At 37.3% G+C, this 17314-nt stretch overlaps 2 protein-coding genes across 2 annotated transcripts; both read right to left on the bottom strand.

Moving 5' to 3' along the window:
* Positions 1-2222: 2222 nt before the first annotated feature.
* Positions 2223-6396, bottom strand: LOC139620915 (chitinase-3-like protein 1). The gene is made up of 12 exons (XM_071476946.1): positions 6325-6396; positions 6179-6218; positions 5801-5827; positions 5451-5655; positions 5317-5361; positions 4701-4851; positions 4316-4440; positions 4102-4225; positions 3828-4010; positions 3590-3706; positions 3336-3468; positions 2223-3071 (listed from the first exon to the last, which is right to left on the bottom strand). The coding sequence occupies exons 2-12, from the start codon at positions 6201-6203 to the stop codon at positions 2905-2907; spliced, it is 1302 nt and encodes a 433-aa protein (XP_071333047.1). The 5' UTR covers positions 6204-6218; positions 6325-6396; the 3' UTR covers positions 2223-2904.
* A 5823-nt stretch (positions 6397-12219) lies between these two features.
* Positions 12220-16120, bottom strand: LOC139620913 (acidic mammalian chitinase-like). The gene is made up of 12 exons (XM_071476937.1): positions 16023-16120; positions 15700-15737; positions 15467-15493; positions 15116-15320; positions 14985-15029; positions 14482-14632; positions 14269-14393; positions 14055-14178; positions 13780-13962; positions 13543-13659; positions 13288-13420; positions 12220-13042 (listed from the first exon to the last, which is right to left on the bottom strand). Exons 1-12 carry the CDS (start codon positions 16043-16045, stop codon positions 12843-12845), a joined length of 1371 nt encoding a protein of 456 aa, XP_071333038.1. The 5' UTR covers positions 16046-16120; the 3' UTR covers positions 12220-12842.
* Positions 16121-17314: the final 1194 nt, after the last annotated feature.

Genomic DNA, 17314 nt, shown 5'->3' with positions numbered 1-17314 from the left:
AGCATATCTTAATGGCCAAAAAGTTTAATTTGGCAATTCAAAGTATGACACGTCAAATTATTATATCAATCTAACAGATTCATACTGTAAGGCCTTGGCGATATCATTTACCTTGACATGCAATCAGATTGTTGTGCATAGAGGATATTAAAAAGGAGATGCTTTTTGCTGGTTGGTACCTTCTTTAGGACAGCATTCCAGGTGTATCACAGTTGGTAACTTTCCTTTACTTGGTGTACTGCTCACCCATTCAGATATCTGTGGCCTGTTGTGGTATCTCATATTTACAACCATTTGTCAGTTACAAACATTTGTAACTGGTAAAAGAGAGCCTTATTGTAAAGTGTAAAACATATCACCATTTATGAATGACATACTGTAAGGCTCCCCTTTACCCGTTATAAATGAATTAATAACCTAATTATAAACCATTTATAAATCCTTTACAAGTGAAGTGGTACCCAACTGTCAAATCTAATCACACCGCACACACAGCTCTCATTAAGCAATTTAGCAGATTTTTCCTTTATTTCGAGTGATAGTCATGAATATGTAATGGTGTAAAGAAATATTAAAGTTTTCAGGTAGTGTGCTAAAGAAGGGTTCACTCAAGAGACATACTACTTTTGTTAAGGCTGTAGATGAGCAGCTGAGACATGGTTACAAAACAAAAAAAATTACAGGTGCTCGTCCCTCCTCATTCTTCAGTAATAGGACAGTGAAAATTAGGAGCAACCTGCTAAGCTTGAACCTTTATATAATTGATGTTTAATAAACATCATGACTTTTAATTCTGTGTATGCATGAACTTGGTAAGAAATTATTTATGTAACTCATGATTGTTCATTAAAAGTTTAATTTATAAATTAAAGGCAAGGAAGAGAGAGCATATTACCCTGGTTTTAGCTACACTCCACTCGCTCCCAGTATCTTTAAGAATAAGATTTAATATCCTTTTACTTGTTTTTGAAGATTCTCTGTTGTTTTATAATCCCTCACAAGCTATTAGATCAGTCTTTTAAATACACACAGTTTTACGCAGAAAAAATAGGCAGGCGAACTAAGTTTTAACTTTACTCCAAAATTATGAAATACCCTGCCAAGAGCTTTAAGAGATGCGGGCTCTGTGAACATTTTTTAAACAACAGCTGAAAACCTCTTCATTTAACTTGGCGTTTGATTAATTCTCTCATATTTTACAATTCTTACTTGTTCCTGTTTATATTTTCACTTACATATGTTATCATTTACTGCCTTTGTATTGTCTAATTTGATTGTCCTTCTATTCACCCTTGCTTTATTGTTCTATTCCATTTTTTGTTGTAAAGCACTTTGAGCTACATCTCTTGTATGAAAAGTGCTCTATAAATAAAGTTTCAAAACATTAAAAACAATTAAGACAAAAAAACAATAAAGTATTTTGATAAGTCATTTTAAAAGAAGTGCTGCAGTGATATAAGGCATTAAGAGCAGCAAATGATGTGATTTATTGGTAAACTGCAGCAAACAGTAACGTTAATTAACCTGATAGTTAGTAACCTGATTTAAATGAGCTGACAGTTTCAGCAGATCTCTGGAGTTCAGGAAGTTTGTTCCTCAGATGAAGAGCATATCAACTAAAAGCTGCTTCACCTTGCCTGGTTATGATTCTGGGAACACTGAGTAAACCTGTCTTAGATGACCTGAGGGGTGTGGACGCTTCATATCGTACAAGTGGAGCAGAGATGTGTTTGGTCCCAAGACCATTTAGCGCTTTATAGACAAGTAGTAAGATTTTAAAATCTATCCTTTGACACACAGGAAGCCAGCGCAGTGATTTAAGGACCAGAGTGATGTGTAAGTTAGCACAATAAGACTTGTAACAGGTAAGGAATACTTTTGTTTTGGAGAACACACATAACTCCAAGAAATTCAAAAACAGGAAACACCACAATAAAAAGTCTGTACATAGCTGTAGTAGTCCTTAATCTTCAGATGCATCAAAGTGAGTGATCCCTTAAACTGCAGGTCATGCATTAATTGGTCAGAGAGAGAGAGTGCTTTCATTTTCTACAAATAAGCTAATTTATAACTTCATTTGAAGTTGGCTTTTCTTCAAGTGACAGTTAGGTGGCTTCTTTCCAGAATGTATTGTGTCTTTTATCACCTGCTAGACAAAGACATGCAGACAGAATAACCAAACTGCAAACAAAACTAAACAAAATGATGGGAATTAGAGGTACTTTTAGTTCATCATTTTATTGTAAGACAAATCAAATCCTCCCACAGTCCAATGACGAGTACATAAAGTTAATTGAAGATTTTAAAGTGCCTGTAGGTATGAATGTGAGCGTGCATAGTTGTTTGTCTTTATATGTCAGCTCTGTGATAGACTGGCATCCTGTCGAGGGTGTACCCCGCCCTTGCCCACTGTCGGCTTGGATTGGCTCCAAATATAATGAAGTCAGGCTCATCAGATGAGATAATGTCAGAAAACAGAACAAGAACTGTCACTCACAACTGATTAGATACACCAACAATTACCTGACAACAACAGGACAACAATTGTAGATACACAGTACAAGTTCTTCATATTATATATTGATTGATGAAATAATGTAAATCATAATCTCTATTGACAGTAATGGATGGAAGCATATCTCTTTAACAACGTAGAGCTTATGGAAATATCCATCTGATAATGTTGATGGATTCATCTGATAATGTTAATGCTGACATAAGTAAATGATGTTTTCAAAGTTACATGTTTTTTAGTGCAGCATGAAAAGAGCAAGCAAAACCATTATTAAGTATTTTCCCACAAAACAGCAGTGAAGAATCACAAGGCATTATAACAGTTATAACCAACAGTGGCCCACTTTTGTTGGTAAGAATCAAAATGACCATTTATGTAGAGTTAAGTGATTAAGGTGCAACTCTGTTGGGGTAGTCACAGCATGTGCAGTATGTGCTGAAGATGAGATTCGCAGGGCAGTACTGGACGTACGTTATCCCATGGGCACAGCTGAAAAACGAATGTGGGTTATCAGGGTTGACGTGAAGCCCATCTCTTCTTCCACTGCAGAAATTGTCTGTTGTGAGGGCAGGAAAATCAAAAAGAGAAGAAAAGTGAAATTTTGGGTTAAGTGCTGTTTAATCCTGCTTTATCATCACATCATCCATTAATATCACTGAGCATGACTAAATTTAGATTTCTAAACGAAAAGAAAACACAGTTGCGTTATAACTACAAGTAGTAAAGTCAATAAAAAGTTTTAACATTAATGCTGATGGCACTAAATGAAGTGAAAACCCATCAACTCACTACAGGATACAACAGACACTTGTTTTGTCACCTGAAAAAAGGAGATGATACAGGTGGCTGATGAGAGGATATTTGCCATTATTACAGAAAAGTCCACCAAAGTCGTCCAGGTCCAGAGACCAGACGAAGACTCCTCCAAAGTGGTTTGTATTTATGTAGTTGACCTGAGAGGATGAGGATGAAGACAATTCTACAGCTGAAGTCATGTTGAAAAAATATCTGTTTACCAAATGTATATAATACCAGCCATTTGAATGGTTGTTGCTGAATTGGACAGATGATTACCTTGGCTTCAAGGCTGTACTTGTTATCAAATCCAACCCACTGATTGTCTACGACGGCATATGGAACTTTCTGATCAGTGATCAGCTGGACTTGGACACCATCAAGATAATGGCAAATCTGAAAAGAAAGGTCAAATGTCATATTTAGATGGAATAAAATTTGTCACAACAAGTACAGTAGAAGCTGTATAATAAGGCTATTGATATCAATCAATTATTTTCACTACATGCAGTTTTACCTCATAGTAGGCCCACAGTCCTTTCATATGGGTGTAGGTTCCTTCTCTACCAGCACCACTGACTGGTGCACCGACGCCACTCTGCGCACCGGTGAGGGTATAAACTCTACCATATGATGCTATTCCCAAGTTTAGCTTATTTGCAGGTGCTCCCTGGTCCCTCCAGTACTGCAAAGCATCGTCCTAAAATATATAGAGGAAAAAAATTAGGAAGAGATGACATCTGTAAATAGAAATGTGTTCAGGCAATTAAAATAGGAATCCCGGTATTCACAGTATTAGAGTGGATCTTGTCTCCAGTATCTTGGGACCCCATGTACAAGGGGCTGTGATGTCCTGCAACAGTCTCCGAGGGGCCGCGAAAGTCAAATGTGAGCACATTGATGAAATCCAGGTTCCTGATAAAATGCAGAGAAGATCATGTTGACCAAAGCTCCTCAACAGCAAAGCATGGGAATAATGTCAAGAATGACATTAAAGTAGTTTACCCGGCAATCTCTGCAACTTCATAACTGGCATCGATGACTGCTTTCTCAGCAGAGACACTAGCAATGAGGATTAATCTGTCATTGTTAGTTGAAGTTCCCTCAGCCACAAAGGCATCTCTGAGCTCCTACACAAGAAGAAAGGATGATTCAGTGTCAATCACGTTTTTAAAAAACACAAAAACCCAAATATATATATATATATTTGGGTTTTTGTTTATATATTTGTATATATATATATATATATATATATATATATATATATATATATATATATATATATATATATATATATATATATATATATATATACACCATACATATATATATATATATGTATATGCACAATATGATGTATTTCTACGAGTCCCAGAAGAGAGGATCTGACCTTGATCAACTGTGTAAATTTCTGCTTGCGGTTTTCTGCAGGAAACCACCAGTCCAGGCTGAGCCCATCAAAACCATTTGTTCTCAGTAGGGTGATAGCAGACTCGATGAAATTTGTTCTTCTTCTTCGTCTTGCCACCATCCTACTGAATCTGGTAAAAATGAGTACAAAACAGTGTTCTCAGCATTCACATAAGTATAATAAACAGTTACTGACATTTGATAGGCTACAATCTTTTTTTTTAACAAGTATTAGATACATGTAAGGAGTGAAATAAAAAAAATTAAAATCCTTATTAAATTATGGTTGCATTTAGTTTGTATTGTTTGGTATTTGTGTGATTATTTTGCAACAAACTGCTGTTGGTTATATATAAGTGTTTATTTGCATTTGTAGGCAGTTGCTTCAAACTTACATCACATATTTTGTTTGTAACTGATGATGGAATCATGAAATAAATAAATGAATAAAATAATAATAATAATAATAATAATAATAATAGATTGTATTCAATATCAGAACTCAATACCAAACCTCTTGCTCAATACACAAAAATATGCACAAAGAACCACATCTGAGAAAACACCAGCATGACTGAGTGCTTTATGTAACTTACCTATCTGTGTCACCAACTGCCAGCAGCGTTTTGAGCTCTGGATTTCTGTAGGAGCATCAACATTTAGTAATGAATTTTAACAAAACACAACATTAAACATAATTTCCAAATTACTGAGAGGCTGCAGGTCTGACCTGGTTTTGAGTGCATTAAAAGACAGATAGAGGCTCAAGTCAGATGTTTTCTTGGGGGCCAGAATATTTCCCCTTGCAATGTCAGCGAAAGCGAAGATCAGATGGGTGCACTTGTTTGGATCGATGTCTGAAATCCTGAAGTTCCCCTCCTCTGCTCTATATCCAGCCGTGCTGTTATAGTAACACACCAGCCTGGAGGAAGAGGCTGAGACATGGAAAATAGATAGTTTTAAAGGGATTTAATTCGTTTATAAAGACAGGAGTTTTATCAAATCCCTTGTTTTCCAACAATTGTTTATCTGTAAGTAGGACTGTTGACTAGGATTAATGAATACATGTTATAAACTTACCCAAGCTGGCCGTGATCAAACAGAGACCTTCAAAGTTAAAGAGTTGATAAGCATGAGGTTGAAAACAAAGCTTAACATGTCAGTTCAACCAAATTACAAAAGAAAAAAACAATCTACATGTTATACAACAGCAACAACGAATCTCTACAATATTCTTGATAATCCACAGACCTCATTTTACATGTGAGAATTATCCAGTGTAATGGGGACACTATTTCTGGAAATTTTATTTCTAAAAGTTGTAAGCAACAGATACAAAATTCCACTCATCTTCTCGGTGATGAGGTGTTGGCAGAAATCTCAGTAATAAAAATCTGGACAAATAAAACCAAAAGTGATTTGGGTGAACTGACCCTTTAAGGAGTCAGTGTTCCTTACCTGCAGTCAGAAGTAGCTTGCACATGTTGTCACTATGTAACTAAAAAGAAATAGAGGAAATGAAAACATTTGTTTCATTTGCAATATAACAACTTTGAATAAATGAATGACTAAGTGAATGAAGTCAGAGTAAGAGGTATACTTACAAGGACAAAGAAGAAAGAAGCATATACTGTCTCTCTCCTGTGACTGATGGTTGACTGATGGATACCTGGCTCTTATATTGGGAAGATAGCTATTAAGGTGTGGTTACATAGGGTGAAAATATTTGTTCAAAATGTTCAAAGCAATTAGACACTGACAAGCCCTTATACTTTGTATGCAAATTTTTAGAACCCCTGTCCTCCGACATTCAAAGCTACACTGCCAGTGTAATTGCATGACAATGTCAGTCAGTCTTTTGGTAGCTCTGCAACTTTGGTCCAGATGGAAATATCTGAACAAATATTTATTTGAATGTCCGTTAAAATGAGTAAAGGAAAAAGATAGTGAACACAATAGTGAACATGATATGTGCTTTATATCTCTAATTTAACCTTAGTTTCTGGCTCTAAGCACCACCCGGCTCTAAGTTGTACTGGCTTGCACCATAGTGAACACAGTTGGGTTTCATAGCATCTGGAGAAAATCTTAAATTAGGCAATTGACATGGACTCTAGAATATACGATGTGAAACGATCTAACAACACAGCTCCAATAACAGTAACATTCCCCAAAAAACATTTCATCTTCTGTTGCAGGTATTTAATGGCACTGAGTTGTCAGAGCAGGAAATGCACAGGAGTGATTGAAAACACTGTGTACTGAATTTTGTCATTTCCTCACACGGACAGTTTGGTGGTCGTCAGTGTCAATTTAAATGCCCTGGAATCATTTTTTTCATTTTGTCAGCTTCTAACAATAAGTGATGAAAACAAAACAAAGCTAAAATGGTTTGTTTATTTCACATGAGAGATTTCAGTCTGTCCTTTCTTTTGTCTGTGCTCCTGTCTCTGGTTTAAAGTGGGAGGGGCTCAGATGGAAAAATGATGCTATATACAGAGTATTCATGCAGTAATAGCACTTTAACAACATTGAAAACAAAATTCAATGCCGGTTTTGGTTGTGGGTTGTTTGACAACTTTCTGTACCACTTTACGATAAGACTACCCTTATAAAGGATTTATGAATAGTTTATAACTAGTTTATTGATTAGCGTGTTATCACTTTATAAACAGTGACCTGTTGCTTGCCAGATAGTGAGCCCACATTCCTCTGCGCTGTTAAGCCTCATATCTCATTAGTTATTTAGCTTTCTTTGTTTTCTCCATCATCCAGCATTTGTACCTGTCTGCTTCATCAGATATTTGTTAAGTTACTAGCAATTAACCGCCATCAGCATATCTTAATGGCCAAAAAGTTTAATTTGGCATATCAAAGTATGACACGTCAAATTATTATATCAATCTAACAGATTCATACTGTAAGCCGTCAGTCACACCTCATTTAGATACACCTGACAACAACAGGACAACAACTGTAGATACACAGTACAAGTTCTTCATATTATATATTGATTGATGAAATAATATAAATCATAATCTCTATTGACAGATATGGACGGAAGCATATCTCTTTAACAATCTAGATCTTATGGAAAAGATTATCTGAAAATGTTGATGGATTCATCTGATAAAGATAATGCTGACATGAGTAAATGATGTTTTCAAAGTTACATGTTTTTTAGTGCAGCATGAAAAGAGCAAGCAAAACCATTATTAAGTATTTTCCCACAAAACAACAGTGAAGAATCACAAGACATTTCTTTGACAGTGGCCCACTTTTGTTGGTAAGAATCAAAATGACCATTTATATAGAGTTAAGTGATTAAGGTGCAACTCTGTTGGGGTAGTCACAGCATGTGCAGTATGTGCTGAAGATGAGATTTGTATTGCAATATTGGATGTACAGTGCATCCGGAAAGTAAAGTTTTTACCTCAAAATTCTACACACAATACCCCAGAATGACAAAGTGAAAAAAGTTAGCTTGAAATTTTTGCAAATATATTAAAAATAAAAAACAAAGAAAATCGCATGTACATAAGTGTTCACAGCCTTTGCCATGACACTCAAAATTGAACTCAGGTGCTTCCTGTTTCCACTGATCATCCTTCAGATGTTTCTTCAACTTGATTGGAGTCCAACTGTGGTAAATTCAGTTGATTGGACATGATTTGGAAAGGCACACACCTGTCTATATAAGGTCCCATAGTTGACAGTGCATGTAAGAGCACAAACAAAGCCATGAAGTCCAAGGATTTGTCTGTAGACCTCCGAGACAGGATTGTATTGAGGCACAGATCTGGGGAAGGGTACAGAAAACCTTCTGTAGCATTGAAGGTCCCAGTGAGCACAGTGGCCTCCATCATCCGTAAATGGAAGAAGTTTGGAACCACCAGGACTCTTCCTAGAGCTGGTCGCCCAGCCAATGTGAGCAGTTGGGGAAGAAGGGCCTTAGTTAAGGAGGTGACCAAGAACCCGATGGTCACTCTGACAGTGCTCCAGCGTTGTTCTATGGAGAGAGGAGAACCCTCCAGAAGGACAACCATTTCTGCAGCACTCCACCAATCAGGCCTGTACGGTAGAGTGGCCAGACGGAAGCCACTCCTCAGTAAAAGGCACATGACAGCCTGCCTGGAGTTTGACAAAAGGCACCTGAAGGACTCTCAGACCATGAGAAACAAAATTCTCTGGTCTGATGAAACAAAGATTGAACTCTTTGGCCTGAATGCCAAGCGTCATGTCTGGAGGAAACCAGGCACCGCTCATCACCTGGCCAATACCATCCCTACAGCGAAGCATGGTGGTGGCAGCATCATGCTGTGGGGATGTTTTTCAGCAGCAGGAACTGGGAGACTAGTCAGGGTCGAGGGAAAGATGAATGCAGCAATGTACAGAGACATTCTTGATGATAACCTGCTCCAGAGCGCTCTGGACCTCGGACTGAGGCGAAGTTTCATCTTCCAACAGGACAACGACCCTAAGCACACAGCCAAGATAACAAAGGAGCGGCTTCGGGACAACTCTGTGAATGTCCTTGAGTGGCCCAGCCAGAGCCCAGACTTGAACCTGATTGAACATCTCTGGAGAGATCTGAAAATAAATCTGCACTGACTCTCCCCATCCAACCTGATGGAGCTTCAGAGGTTCTGCAAAGAAGATTTGGAGAAACTGCCCAAAAATAGGTGTGCTAAGCTCGTAGCATCATACCCAAAAGACTTGAGGCTGTAATTGCTGCCAAAGGTGCTTCAACAAAGTATTGAGCAAAGGCTGTGAATACTTATGTAAATGTTATATTTTTGTTTTTTTTATTTTTAATAAATTTACAAAAGTTTCAAGCAAACTTTTTTCACTTTGTCATTATGGGGTATTGTGTGTAGAATTTTGAGATAAAAAATGAATTTAATCCATTTTGGAATAAGGCTGTAACATAACAAAATGTGGAAAAAGTGAAGCGCTGTGAATACTTTCCGGATGCACTGTATGTTATCCCATATCCCAGTTGAAAAATGAATGTGGGTCATCAGGGTTTGTGTGAAGCCCATCTCTTCTTCCACTACAGAAATTGTCTGTTGTGAGGCCAGCAATATCAGAAAGAGAATGAAAGTGAAATGTTGGGTTAAGTGCTGTTTAATCCTGCTTGATCATCACATCATTTGTTAATAGCACTAAGCATGACTATACTTACATTTCTCAACAGAAAGAAAACACAATTGTGTTTTGCATAACTAGAGGTGGTAAAGTCAATAAAAGGTGAAAAAGATGAAAAAACATCACCTCACTACAGGATACAACAGACATTTAATTTGTCACCTGGAATAAGGAGATGATGCAGGTGGCTGACGAGGGGATATTTGCCCTGATGACAGAACTGTCCACTGAAGTCATCCAGGTCCAGAGACCAGACGAAGGCTCCTCCAAAGTGGTTTGTACCTAGGTAGTTGATGTGAGAGGATGAGAGTGAAAGCAATTCTACAGCTAAAGTCACATTGACAAAATATCAGATTAACCAACTTTACATAATAACAGCCATTTGAAAGGTTTTTGCTGAATTAAACAGATGATTACCTTTGTTTCAAGGCTGTGTTTGTTATCAAATCCAACCCACCGATTGTCTATGGGGGCATATGGAACTTTCTGATCAGTAATCAGCTGGACTTGGACATTTTGAAAAGAAATTTGAAAAGAAGGGTCAATGTCAGATGTCAAAAAAATGTTACACCAAATAAAGTAGAAACTGTTACCATATTATAAGGCTATTGATAAAAAATATGAATTTTTTTCTGCATGCAGTTTTACCTCATGGTAGGCCCACAGTGCTTTTAAAGATATTTTTTGGGGCATTTTTTGTCTTTATTTGACAGAGAGAGGGGCAATGACATGCAGGAAAGAGTCAGGCTGGTCGGGAGTCAAACCAGCACACACCTGCTAAGAGCATCAGCTTATGTGGTAAGTGCCCTAACCACTTCGCCACCCGGCCACCCTGGCCCACAGTCCTTTTATACAAATGTATAGTCCTTCTCTGCTGGTGCGACTGACTGGTGAGCCAACATCACTGCATGTGTGGACAAGGGTAAAAACTCTCCTATATAATGCTATGCCCAAGTTTAGCTTATATGCCTGTGCTCTCTGGTCCCTCCAGTACTGCATAGTATAGTTCTAAAATATGGAGAAAGAAATAATTAGGATGAAACAACATTTCTAAATAGAAATGTTTTGGTAGTTAAAAAAGGAATCCAGATACTTACAGAATTAGAGTAGAGCTGTGTGAAGTCTTAGGTTATGGCTAAAAAGTGTTTTATACAGTCACATTGACCTTATTCTTTGACCAGCAAATTCTAATGAGGTCATTTTAGTGTTTTACGTAAGACAACAAGGCACTTAAAAGAAAAAAAGATGCACAAGAAAAAAAGACCAGCCCTGTCTCCTGTGAATTATGTTTATTTACAATTAATTACACTACAACATACCTTTTGATGGAAATGTAATTGCGAACAATATATGTTATTATTACAGTAATGAGGAAATGTTCATTTACATACATTGAAAATATACTGATACTACATGTATTGGTAAGATGGTAAGATGGTCTCTGAAATACTGAGCTTTTCAGCTCATTGGGAATCAGTGTTATCTGGTAGTCCTGCTGATTGGGGTGTTAATTCTTCAAGCATTTCAGTATTAGCAGTGCTTTGACATTCCGCTACAGTATGCTATGAAGCATCCAAAACTGTCAAATCATATGGGACAGATATACGCAGTGCTCCCATAATCAAAACCAAGCAAGTTGAAGCAGCTTTGACCTTCTACGCTCCCCACCTGTGGAACAATTTTCCTGAATCTGCTGAACTTGTGAGCTCATTGAAATCAGGCCTTAAAACATGACTATTTGCTGTACCTTAACAGTAAATTATAAACATAACGTCTAGTGCTACAGCTACCTCAGTTCACAATTGAATATGAACATATGGCTTACTGTGTGAGTTTCTGAATTTTCTAAGTATCGTACTTAAGTACAATTTCGAGGTACTTGTACTTCACTTGCTTATTTCCAATGTACGTTACTTGTACTTCCACTCCACTATATTTGAGGGAAATATTGCACTTATTACTCCACATTTATTTGACAGCTTTAGTTTGGCTACTAGTTACTTTTAAGATGCAGATTTTACACATTGAATAATATAACAAACTTTTTAAATACAACACATTGTTAAAGAATAAACCAGTGCTTTCGAAGCTTCGTGCCTATTATAAAATGTGTCGTTTCATAAGAGGCACATTTTGGATGTCTGAGTTGTTAACATCTTCACCAAATAGTGATTTTCTCCCTCTAAATATTTCAAATTGTTTAATTTCAATAAATGTTCAAATGATCATATGTCTCACCAAGCTTGTTTCCACAGTATATTGAGGCTATCACATGAACAACTGCTAGATAATACAATAGACACAGAATAACCGAACTTCAAACAAAAGTAAACAAAATGTGGGAAACTAGCTGTATTTTCTCATTCATCATTTTATTGTAAGACAAATCCAATCATGTGATGGCTGGATATTAAGGAAGATGCACACATCCAAACAATAGGGTTAGATACACCAACAATGACATTGCCTATATATGAGCTAACATATGATTAAGTCAGGCTTATCAGATTAAATAGTGTCAGAAAAGACAACAAGAACCTTCACTCAACTAATACACCTACAATTAACAGACAACAACAGGACAACAATTGTAAATACACAGTACAAGTACTTCATGTTATATAGCCTTTTGATAGATGAAATAATATCAATCATAATCTCTATTGACAGATATGGATGGAAGCATATCTCTTTGACAATGGAAAGTTTATGCAAATATCCATCTGATAATGTTGATGGATTCATCTCATAATGTTAATGCTGACAAGAGTAAATGGTGTTTTCAAAGTTACCGGTATATGTTTTTCAGTGAGGTGTAAAAAGAGCAAACAAAACCATTATTTAGAATTTTTCCCACATAACAACAGTGAAAAATCATGAGAAATGATAAATCTAATATCTTTTGACAGTGGCCCACCTTTGTTATTAAGAAAATGACCATTTATGTATAGTAAAATGGTGAATGTGCAACTCTTTAGGGGTAGTCACAGCATTGGCAGTTAGGGTTGAAGACGAGACCTGCGGCACAGTATTGGATGTACGTTATCCCATTGGCACAGTTGTAAAAAGAATTTCGGTTATGAGGGTTGGGGTGAACCCCATCGGCCCTTCCACTACAGAAATTGTTAGGATGAGTTTTGGTAGTTGTTGTGGTTGTGGTATAGTCTGGAAAATCTGAAAGAGAATGAAAGTCAACATTGGGTTAAGTGCTATTTAATCCTGCTTGATCATCACATCAGCCGTTAATATCACTGAGTATGGCCATACTTAGATTTCTAAACAGAAAGAGCACACAATTGCACTATGATTAACTAAAAGTAGTAAAGTCAATAAAAAAGTTTTAACATTAATACTGATGGTATTAAATCAAATGAAAAACCACCACCTCACTACAGGATACAACAGACTTTTGTTGTCACCTGGAATAAGGAGATGATGCAGGTGGCTGACGAGGGGATATTTGCCCTGATGACAGAAATGTCCACTAAAGTCATCCAGGTCCAGAGACCAGACGAAGGCTCCTCCAAAGTGGTTTCTCAATAGGTAACTGACCTGAAAGGATGACAAGAAAAACAATTCTACATCTGAAGTCATGTTGACAAAATATCTGTTGAACCTAATTAGTGTAATACCATAAATTTGAAATGTTTTTACGAAATTGAACAGATGATTACCTTTGTTTCAAGGCTGTCTTTGTTATCAAATCCAACCCACTGATTGTCTACGACGGCATATGGAACTTTCTGATCAGCGATCAGCTGGACTTGGACGCCGCCAAGATAATGGCAAATCTGAGAAGACGGGTGAAATGTCAAACGTGGACATAATGAAATTTGTCACAAAAATACGGTAGAAGCTGTACAATAAGTCCATCGATATAGATGACTTATTTTCATTGCTTGCAGTTTTACCTCATAGTAGGCCCACAGTCCTTTTATATGGGTGTAGGTGCCCTCTCTACCGGCACCACTGATTGCTGCGCCTACACCACCGCACGTATAGGCGAGGGTATAAACTCTACCATATGATGCTATGCCCAAGTGTAGCTTATGTGCAGGTGCTCCCTGGTCCCTCCAGTACTGCAAAGCATAGTCCTAAAATATGGAGAAAAAAAAACAATTAGGATGAGATGACATCTGTAAATAGAAATGTGTTTAGGCAGTTAAATAGGAATCCTGGTTCTTACAGTATTAGAGTAGATCTTGTCTCCAGTATCATGTGATCCCTTGTACAAGGGGCTGTGATGTGCTGCGACACTTTCCAAGGGGCCGTGAAAGTCAAATGTGAGCACATTGATGAAATCCAAGTGCCTGATAAAATGCAGGGAAGATCATGTTGACCAAAGCTCCTCAACAGCAAAGAATTGGTATAATGTCAAGAATGACATTAAAATAGTTTACCCGGCAATATGTGCGACTTCATAACTGGCATCGATGACTGCTTTCTCAGCAGAGACACTAGCAATGAGGATTAATCTGTCACGGTGAGTTGAAGTTCCCTCAGCCACAAAGGCATCTCTGAGCTCCTACAAAAAGAGAGAACATGATTCAGTTTCAGTTTAAAATCTCAAAATATATATACATTTCTGGGAGTCCCAGAAGTGAGGATCTGACCTTAATCAACAGTGTGAATTTCTGCTTATTGTATGCTCCAGGAAACCACCAGTCCAGGCTGAGCCCATCAAAACCATATGTTCTCAGCAGTGTGATAGCAGACTGGATGAACTTTCTTCTTCGCCGTTCTGTTGACACCATTGTACTGAATCTGGTAAAAAATGAAAAAACAGTGTTCTCATCATCCACTGAAGTTAAATAATCAGTTACTGACATATTTGGTAGGCTACAATCTAATTTTTAACAAGTATTAGAAACAAGTAGGAGTAAAATAAAAAAAAGTATGTTTAATTATAATTACTCTTAGTTTGTAATATGTACAAACGTGGAATGATTTGAAAATTCATTTTGATTGTATTCAGTACCGAAACCCCTTCACCTTGTGCTACCTTATTTGTGCGAAACCATACATCATTCATGTTGTGAAATGCACAAAAATACAGCATGACTGGACAAAGCATCAAAGAAAACACCATCATGTTGAAGTGTTGCATGTAACTTACCTTTGTGTGTCACCAACTGCCAACAAGGTTTTGAGCAGATGATTTCTGTAGGAGCATCAAAGTTTAGTCATGATTTTTAAGATAACACAAAACTGAACATTTCCAAAATACTGAGAGGCTGCAGGTCTGACCTGGATTTGAGTGCATTAAAGGACTGATAGAGATGTATGTCAGCTGATCTCCTGGGGATCAGAGTATTTACACTGCTAATGTCAGAGAAGGCGAAGATCAGATGGGTGCACTTGTTCGGATCAATGTCTGTAATACTGAACTTCCCGCCCGCCACTCTATATTCAGCCAAGCTGTTGTAGTAACACACCAGCCTGAAGGAAGAGGCTGAGACATGGAAAAGATAGTTTTAAAAGGATTGAACATGACAGAATTTGAAACAAATCCCTTGTTTCCCAACATGACATAGAGACATTATTTATCTGCTAGTAAGACTGCTGATTGGGATTAATGAATGAATGTTATGAACTTACCCAAGCTGGCCATGATCAAACAGAGACCTTCAAAGTGAGAGAGTTGGTAAGCATGAGGTCTTTCTAATCCTCTTTTTAATGGTATTGTGGTGGAAATGTCAGAGACAAAACCTGCACAAATAAAACTGAAACTATCTACATAGATACCACTAGAGGTAGGTGTGAAAATAGTTTTTTGTGATTTGGGTGAACTGACCCTTAAATGAAACATTTACTTGATCAGCGTTCCTTACCTGCAGTCAGAAGCAGCTTGCACATGTTGTCACTGTAACTAAAAAGAAAAAGAAGAAATCTAAACATTTGTTTAATTTACTATATAACAACACTTTAGTCACTATGAGCAATCCAAAGGCATTTCACATCAGAAAATGATCCATTTTGACTTGAAGTTTGATCAATCAGTAAACGATGCCATGCAGCAACACTGCTTCAGCGGCCTGATAGTGCTCAAAAAATCAAAGAGAGAACACCTGTGCAGTGCTAACAGTATTCAAAATCTGTGAAACTGATAAATGAATAAATAAGTGTATGAAGTCAGAGTAAATGGTATACTTACAAAGACAGAGGTAGAAGAAGCATATACTCTCTTTCTCCTGTGACTGATGGGTGACTGCTGGATGGTCTGGCTCTTATATTGGGTAGATAGCTCTTAGGGTGTGGCATTTAAATGGAGTTAAATAGGTCTGGGATGTGGTTTTGTTCAAAATGTTCAAAGCAATTAGACACTGATAAGACATCTCATTACCATGCCCTTTTGACTTTGTATTCATATTTTTAGAACCCTTATGTTCCTAAAACCAAAGCTACACTGACAGTGCAACTACATGTCAATGTCAGTCAGTCTTCTGGTCGACAGGCCAAGCAAAAGACTGGTCCAGACAGAAATATCTATCTGACATATGTTCACTTAATAAAAGAAAGTAAACATGACATGTGGTGAATCTCTCCCTGTTAACATTTTGTTTAAAAACATGTGGAGAGAAGCTTAAACAAGACAACTGACAAGAACTCAAGAATATACAATGTGAAACAATTTAACAACACAGCTCCAATAACAGTAACCTTACCCAATCAGCATGTCATCTTCTCTCGCATTCATTTCCAGGCACTGAGATGTTAGAGCAGGAAATGCACAGGTATGCACACCACACACAGCTTTCATTAGTGAGACTAGCTGAATGTTTTTTTTCCTTCAAGCGATAGTCATGACTATTTGTTATATTATTAGGGGCTTTAAGGTCGTGTGCTAAGGAATGGTTTATTCAAGAGACATACTGCTGTTTGTTACAGCTGAGATATGGATACATAACACCAATAATTACAGATGCTTCAAAGGGACTTCTCTGGAACATCATCACTCCTCTCTTCCTTGTACTTCAGTAAAAGGACACTGAAGAGAACGACACAGAATCTTGAACCTTTGAAATATAAAGTTCAGTAAACTTAATTATTATTGTTTAAGTACTGCCTTTTAATTGTTGAAATCACCTGTTAATCTGCTGACGACGCCCAGGAATCTATATAACCCCACCCTTCTGGTCTACAAAGCCTTTTCCTCCAAACAATTGTGAGAACTAAGAAAACCAGTGTGAGTTAATGAATGGACTATATGTTATTTTAATTGGTCAACATTATAGCAGGCACGTGAGCCAGTGCCTCCATTTTCATTGCTGTCTCTTCAACTCTAGAAGTATAGGGTTTTATTAAAGCCCCTGAAAACATTTTGATTCAAAGGCCTGACCCCTTCAAACCAGTTAACACAGCACAGTGAAAACAGGACCGACAAAAAATACAGACAAATATCTCCCAGACTGAATACCCAACATTGTTCTGTCTTTTGTAGAAACT

This window comes from Trachinotus anak, unplaced genomic scaffold, assembly GCF_046630095.1.
Source record: "Trachinotus anak isolate AG129_WGS33_773 ecotype Australia unplaced genomic scaffold, CSIRO_AGI_Tana_v1 ptg000004l, whole genome shotgun sequence".
NCBI lineage: Eukaryota > Metazoa > Chordata > Actinopteri > Carangiformes > Carangidae > Trachinotus > Trachinotus anak.
This window is presented reverse-complemented; position numbering and strand designations above follow the sequence as displayed.

Excerpts from the sequence above, each read along its gene's own strand:
- LOC139620915 (XM_071476946.1), bottom strand. The coding sequence starts at position 6,203 with ATGTGCAAGCTACTTCTGACTGCAG. Across the intron at positions 4,226-4,315 it reads GAAGTTGCAGAGATTGCCGG|GAACCTGGATTTCATCAATG; the intron begins GTAAACTACTTT and ends GCATTTTATCAG. Across the intron at positions 3,707-3,827 it reads GACTGTGGGCCTACTATGAG|ATTTGCCATTATCTTGATGG; the intron begins GTAAAACTGCAT and ends CTTTCTTTTCAG.
- LOC139620913 (XM_071476937.1), bottom strand. The coding sequence starts at position 16,045 with ATGCTTCTTCTACCTCTGTCTTT. Across the intron at positions 15,494-15,699 it reads CAAGCTGCTTCTGACTGCAG|GTCTCTGTTTGATCATGGCC; the intron begins GTAAGGAACGCT and ends CTCACTTTGAAG. Across the intron at positions 14,179-14,268 it reads GAAGTCGCACATATTGCCGG|GCACTTGGATTTCATCAATG; the intron begins GTAAACTATTTT and ends GCATTTTATCAG.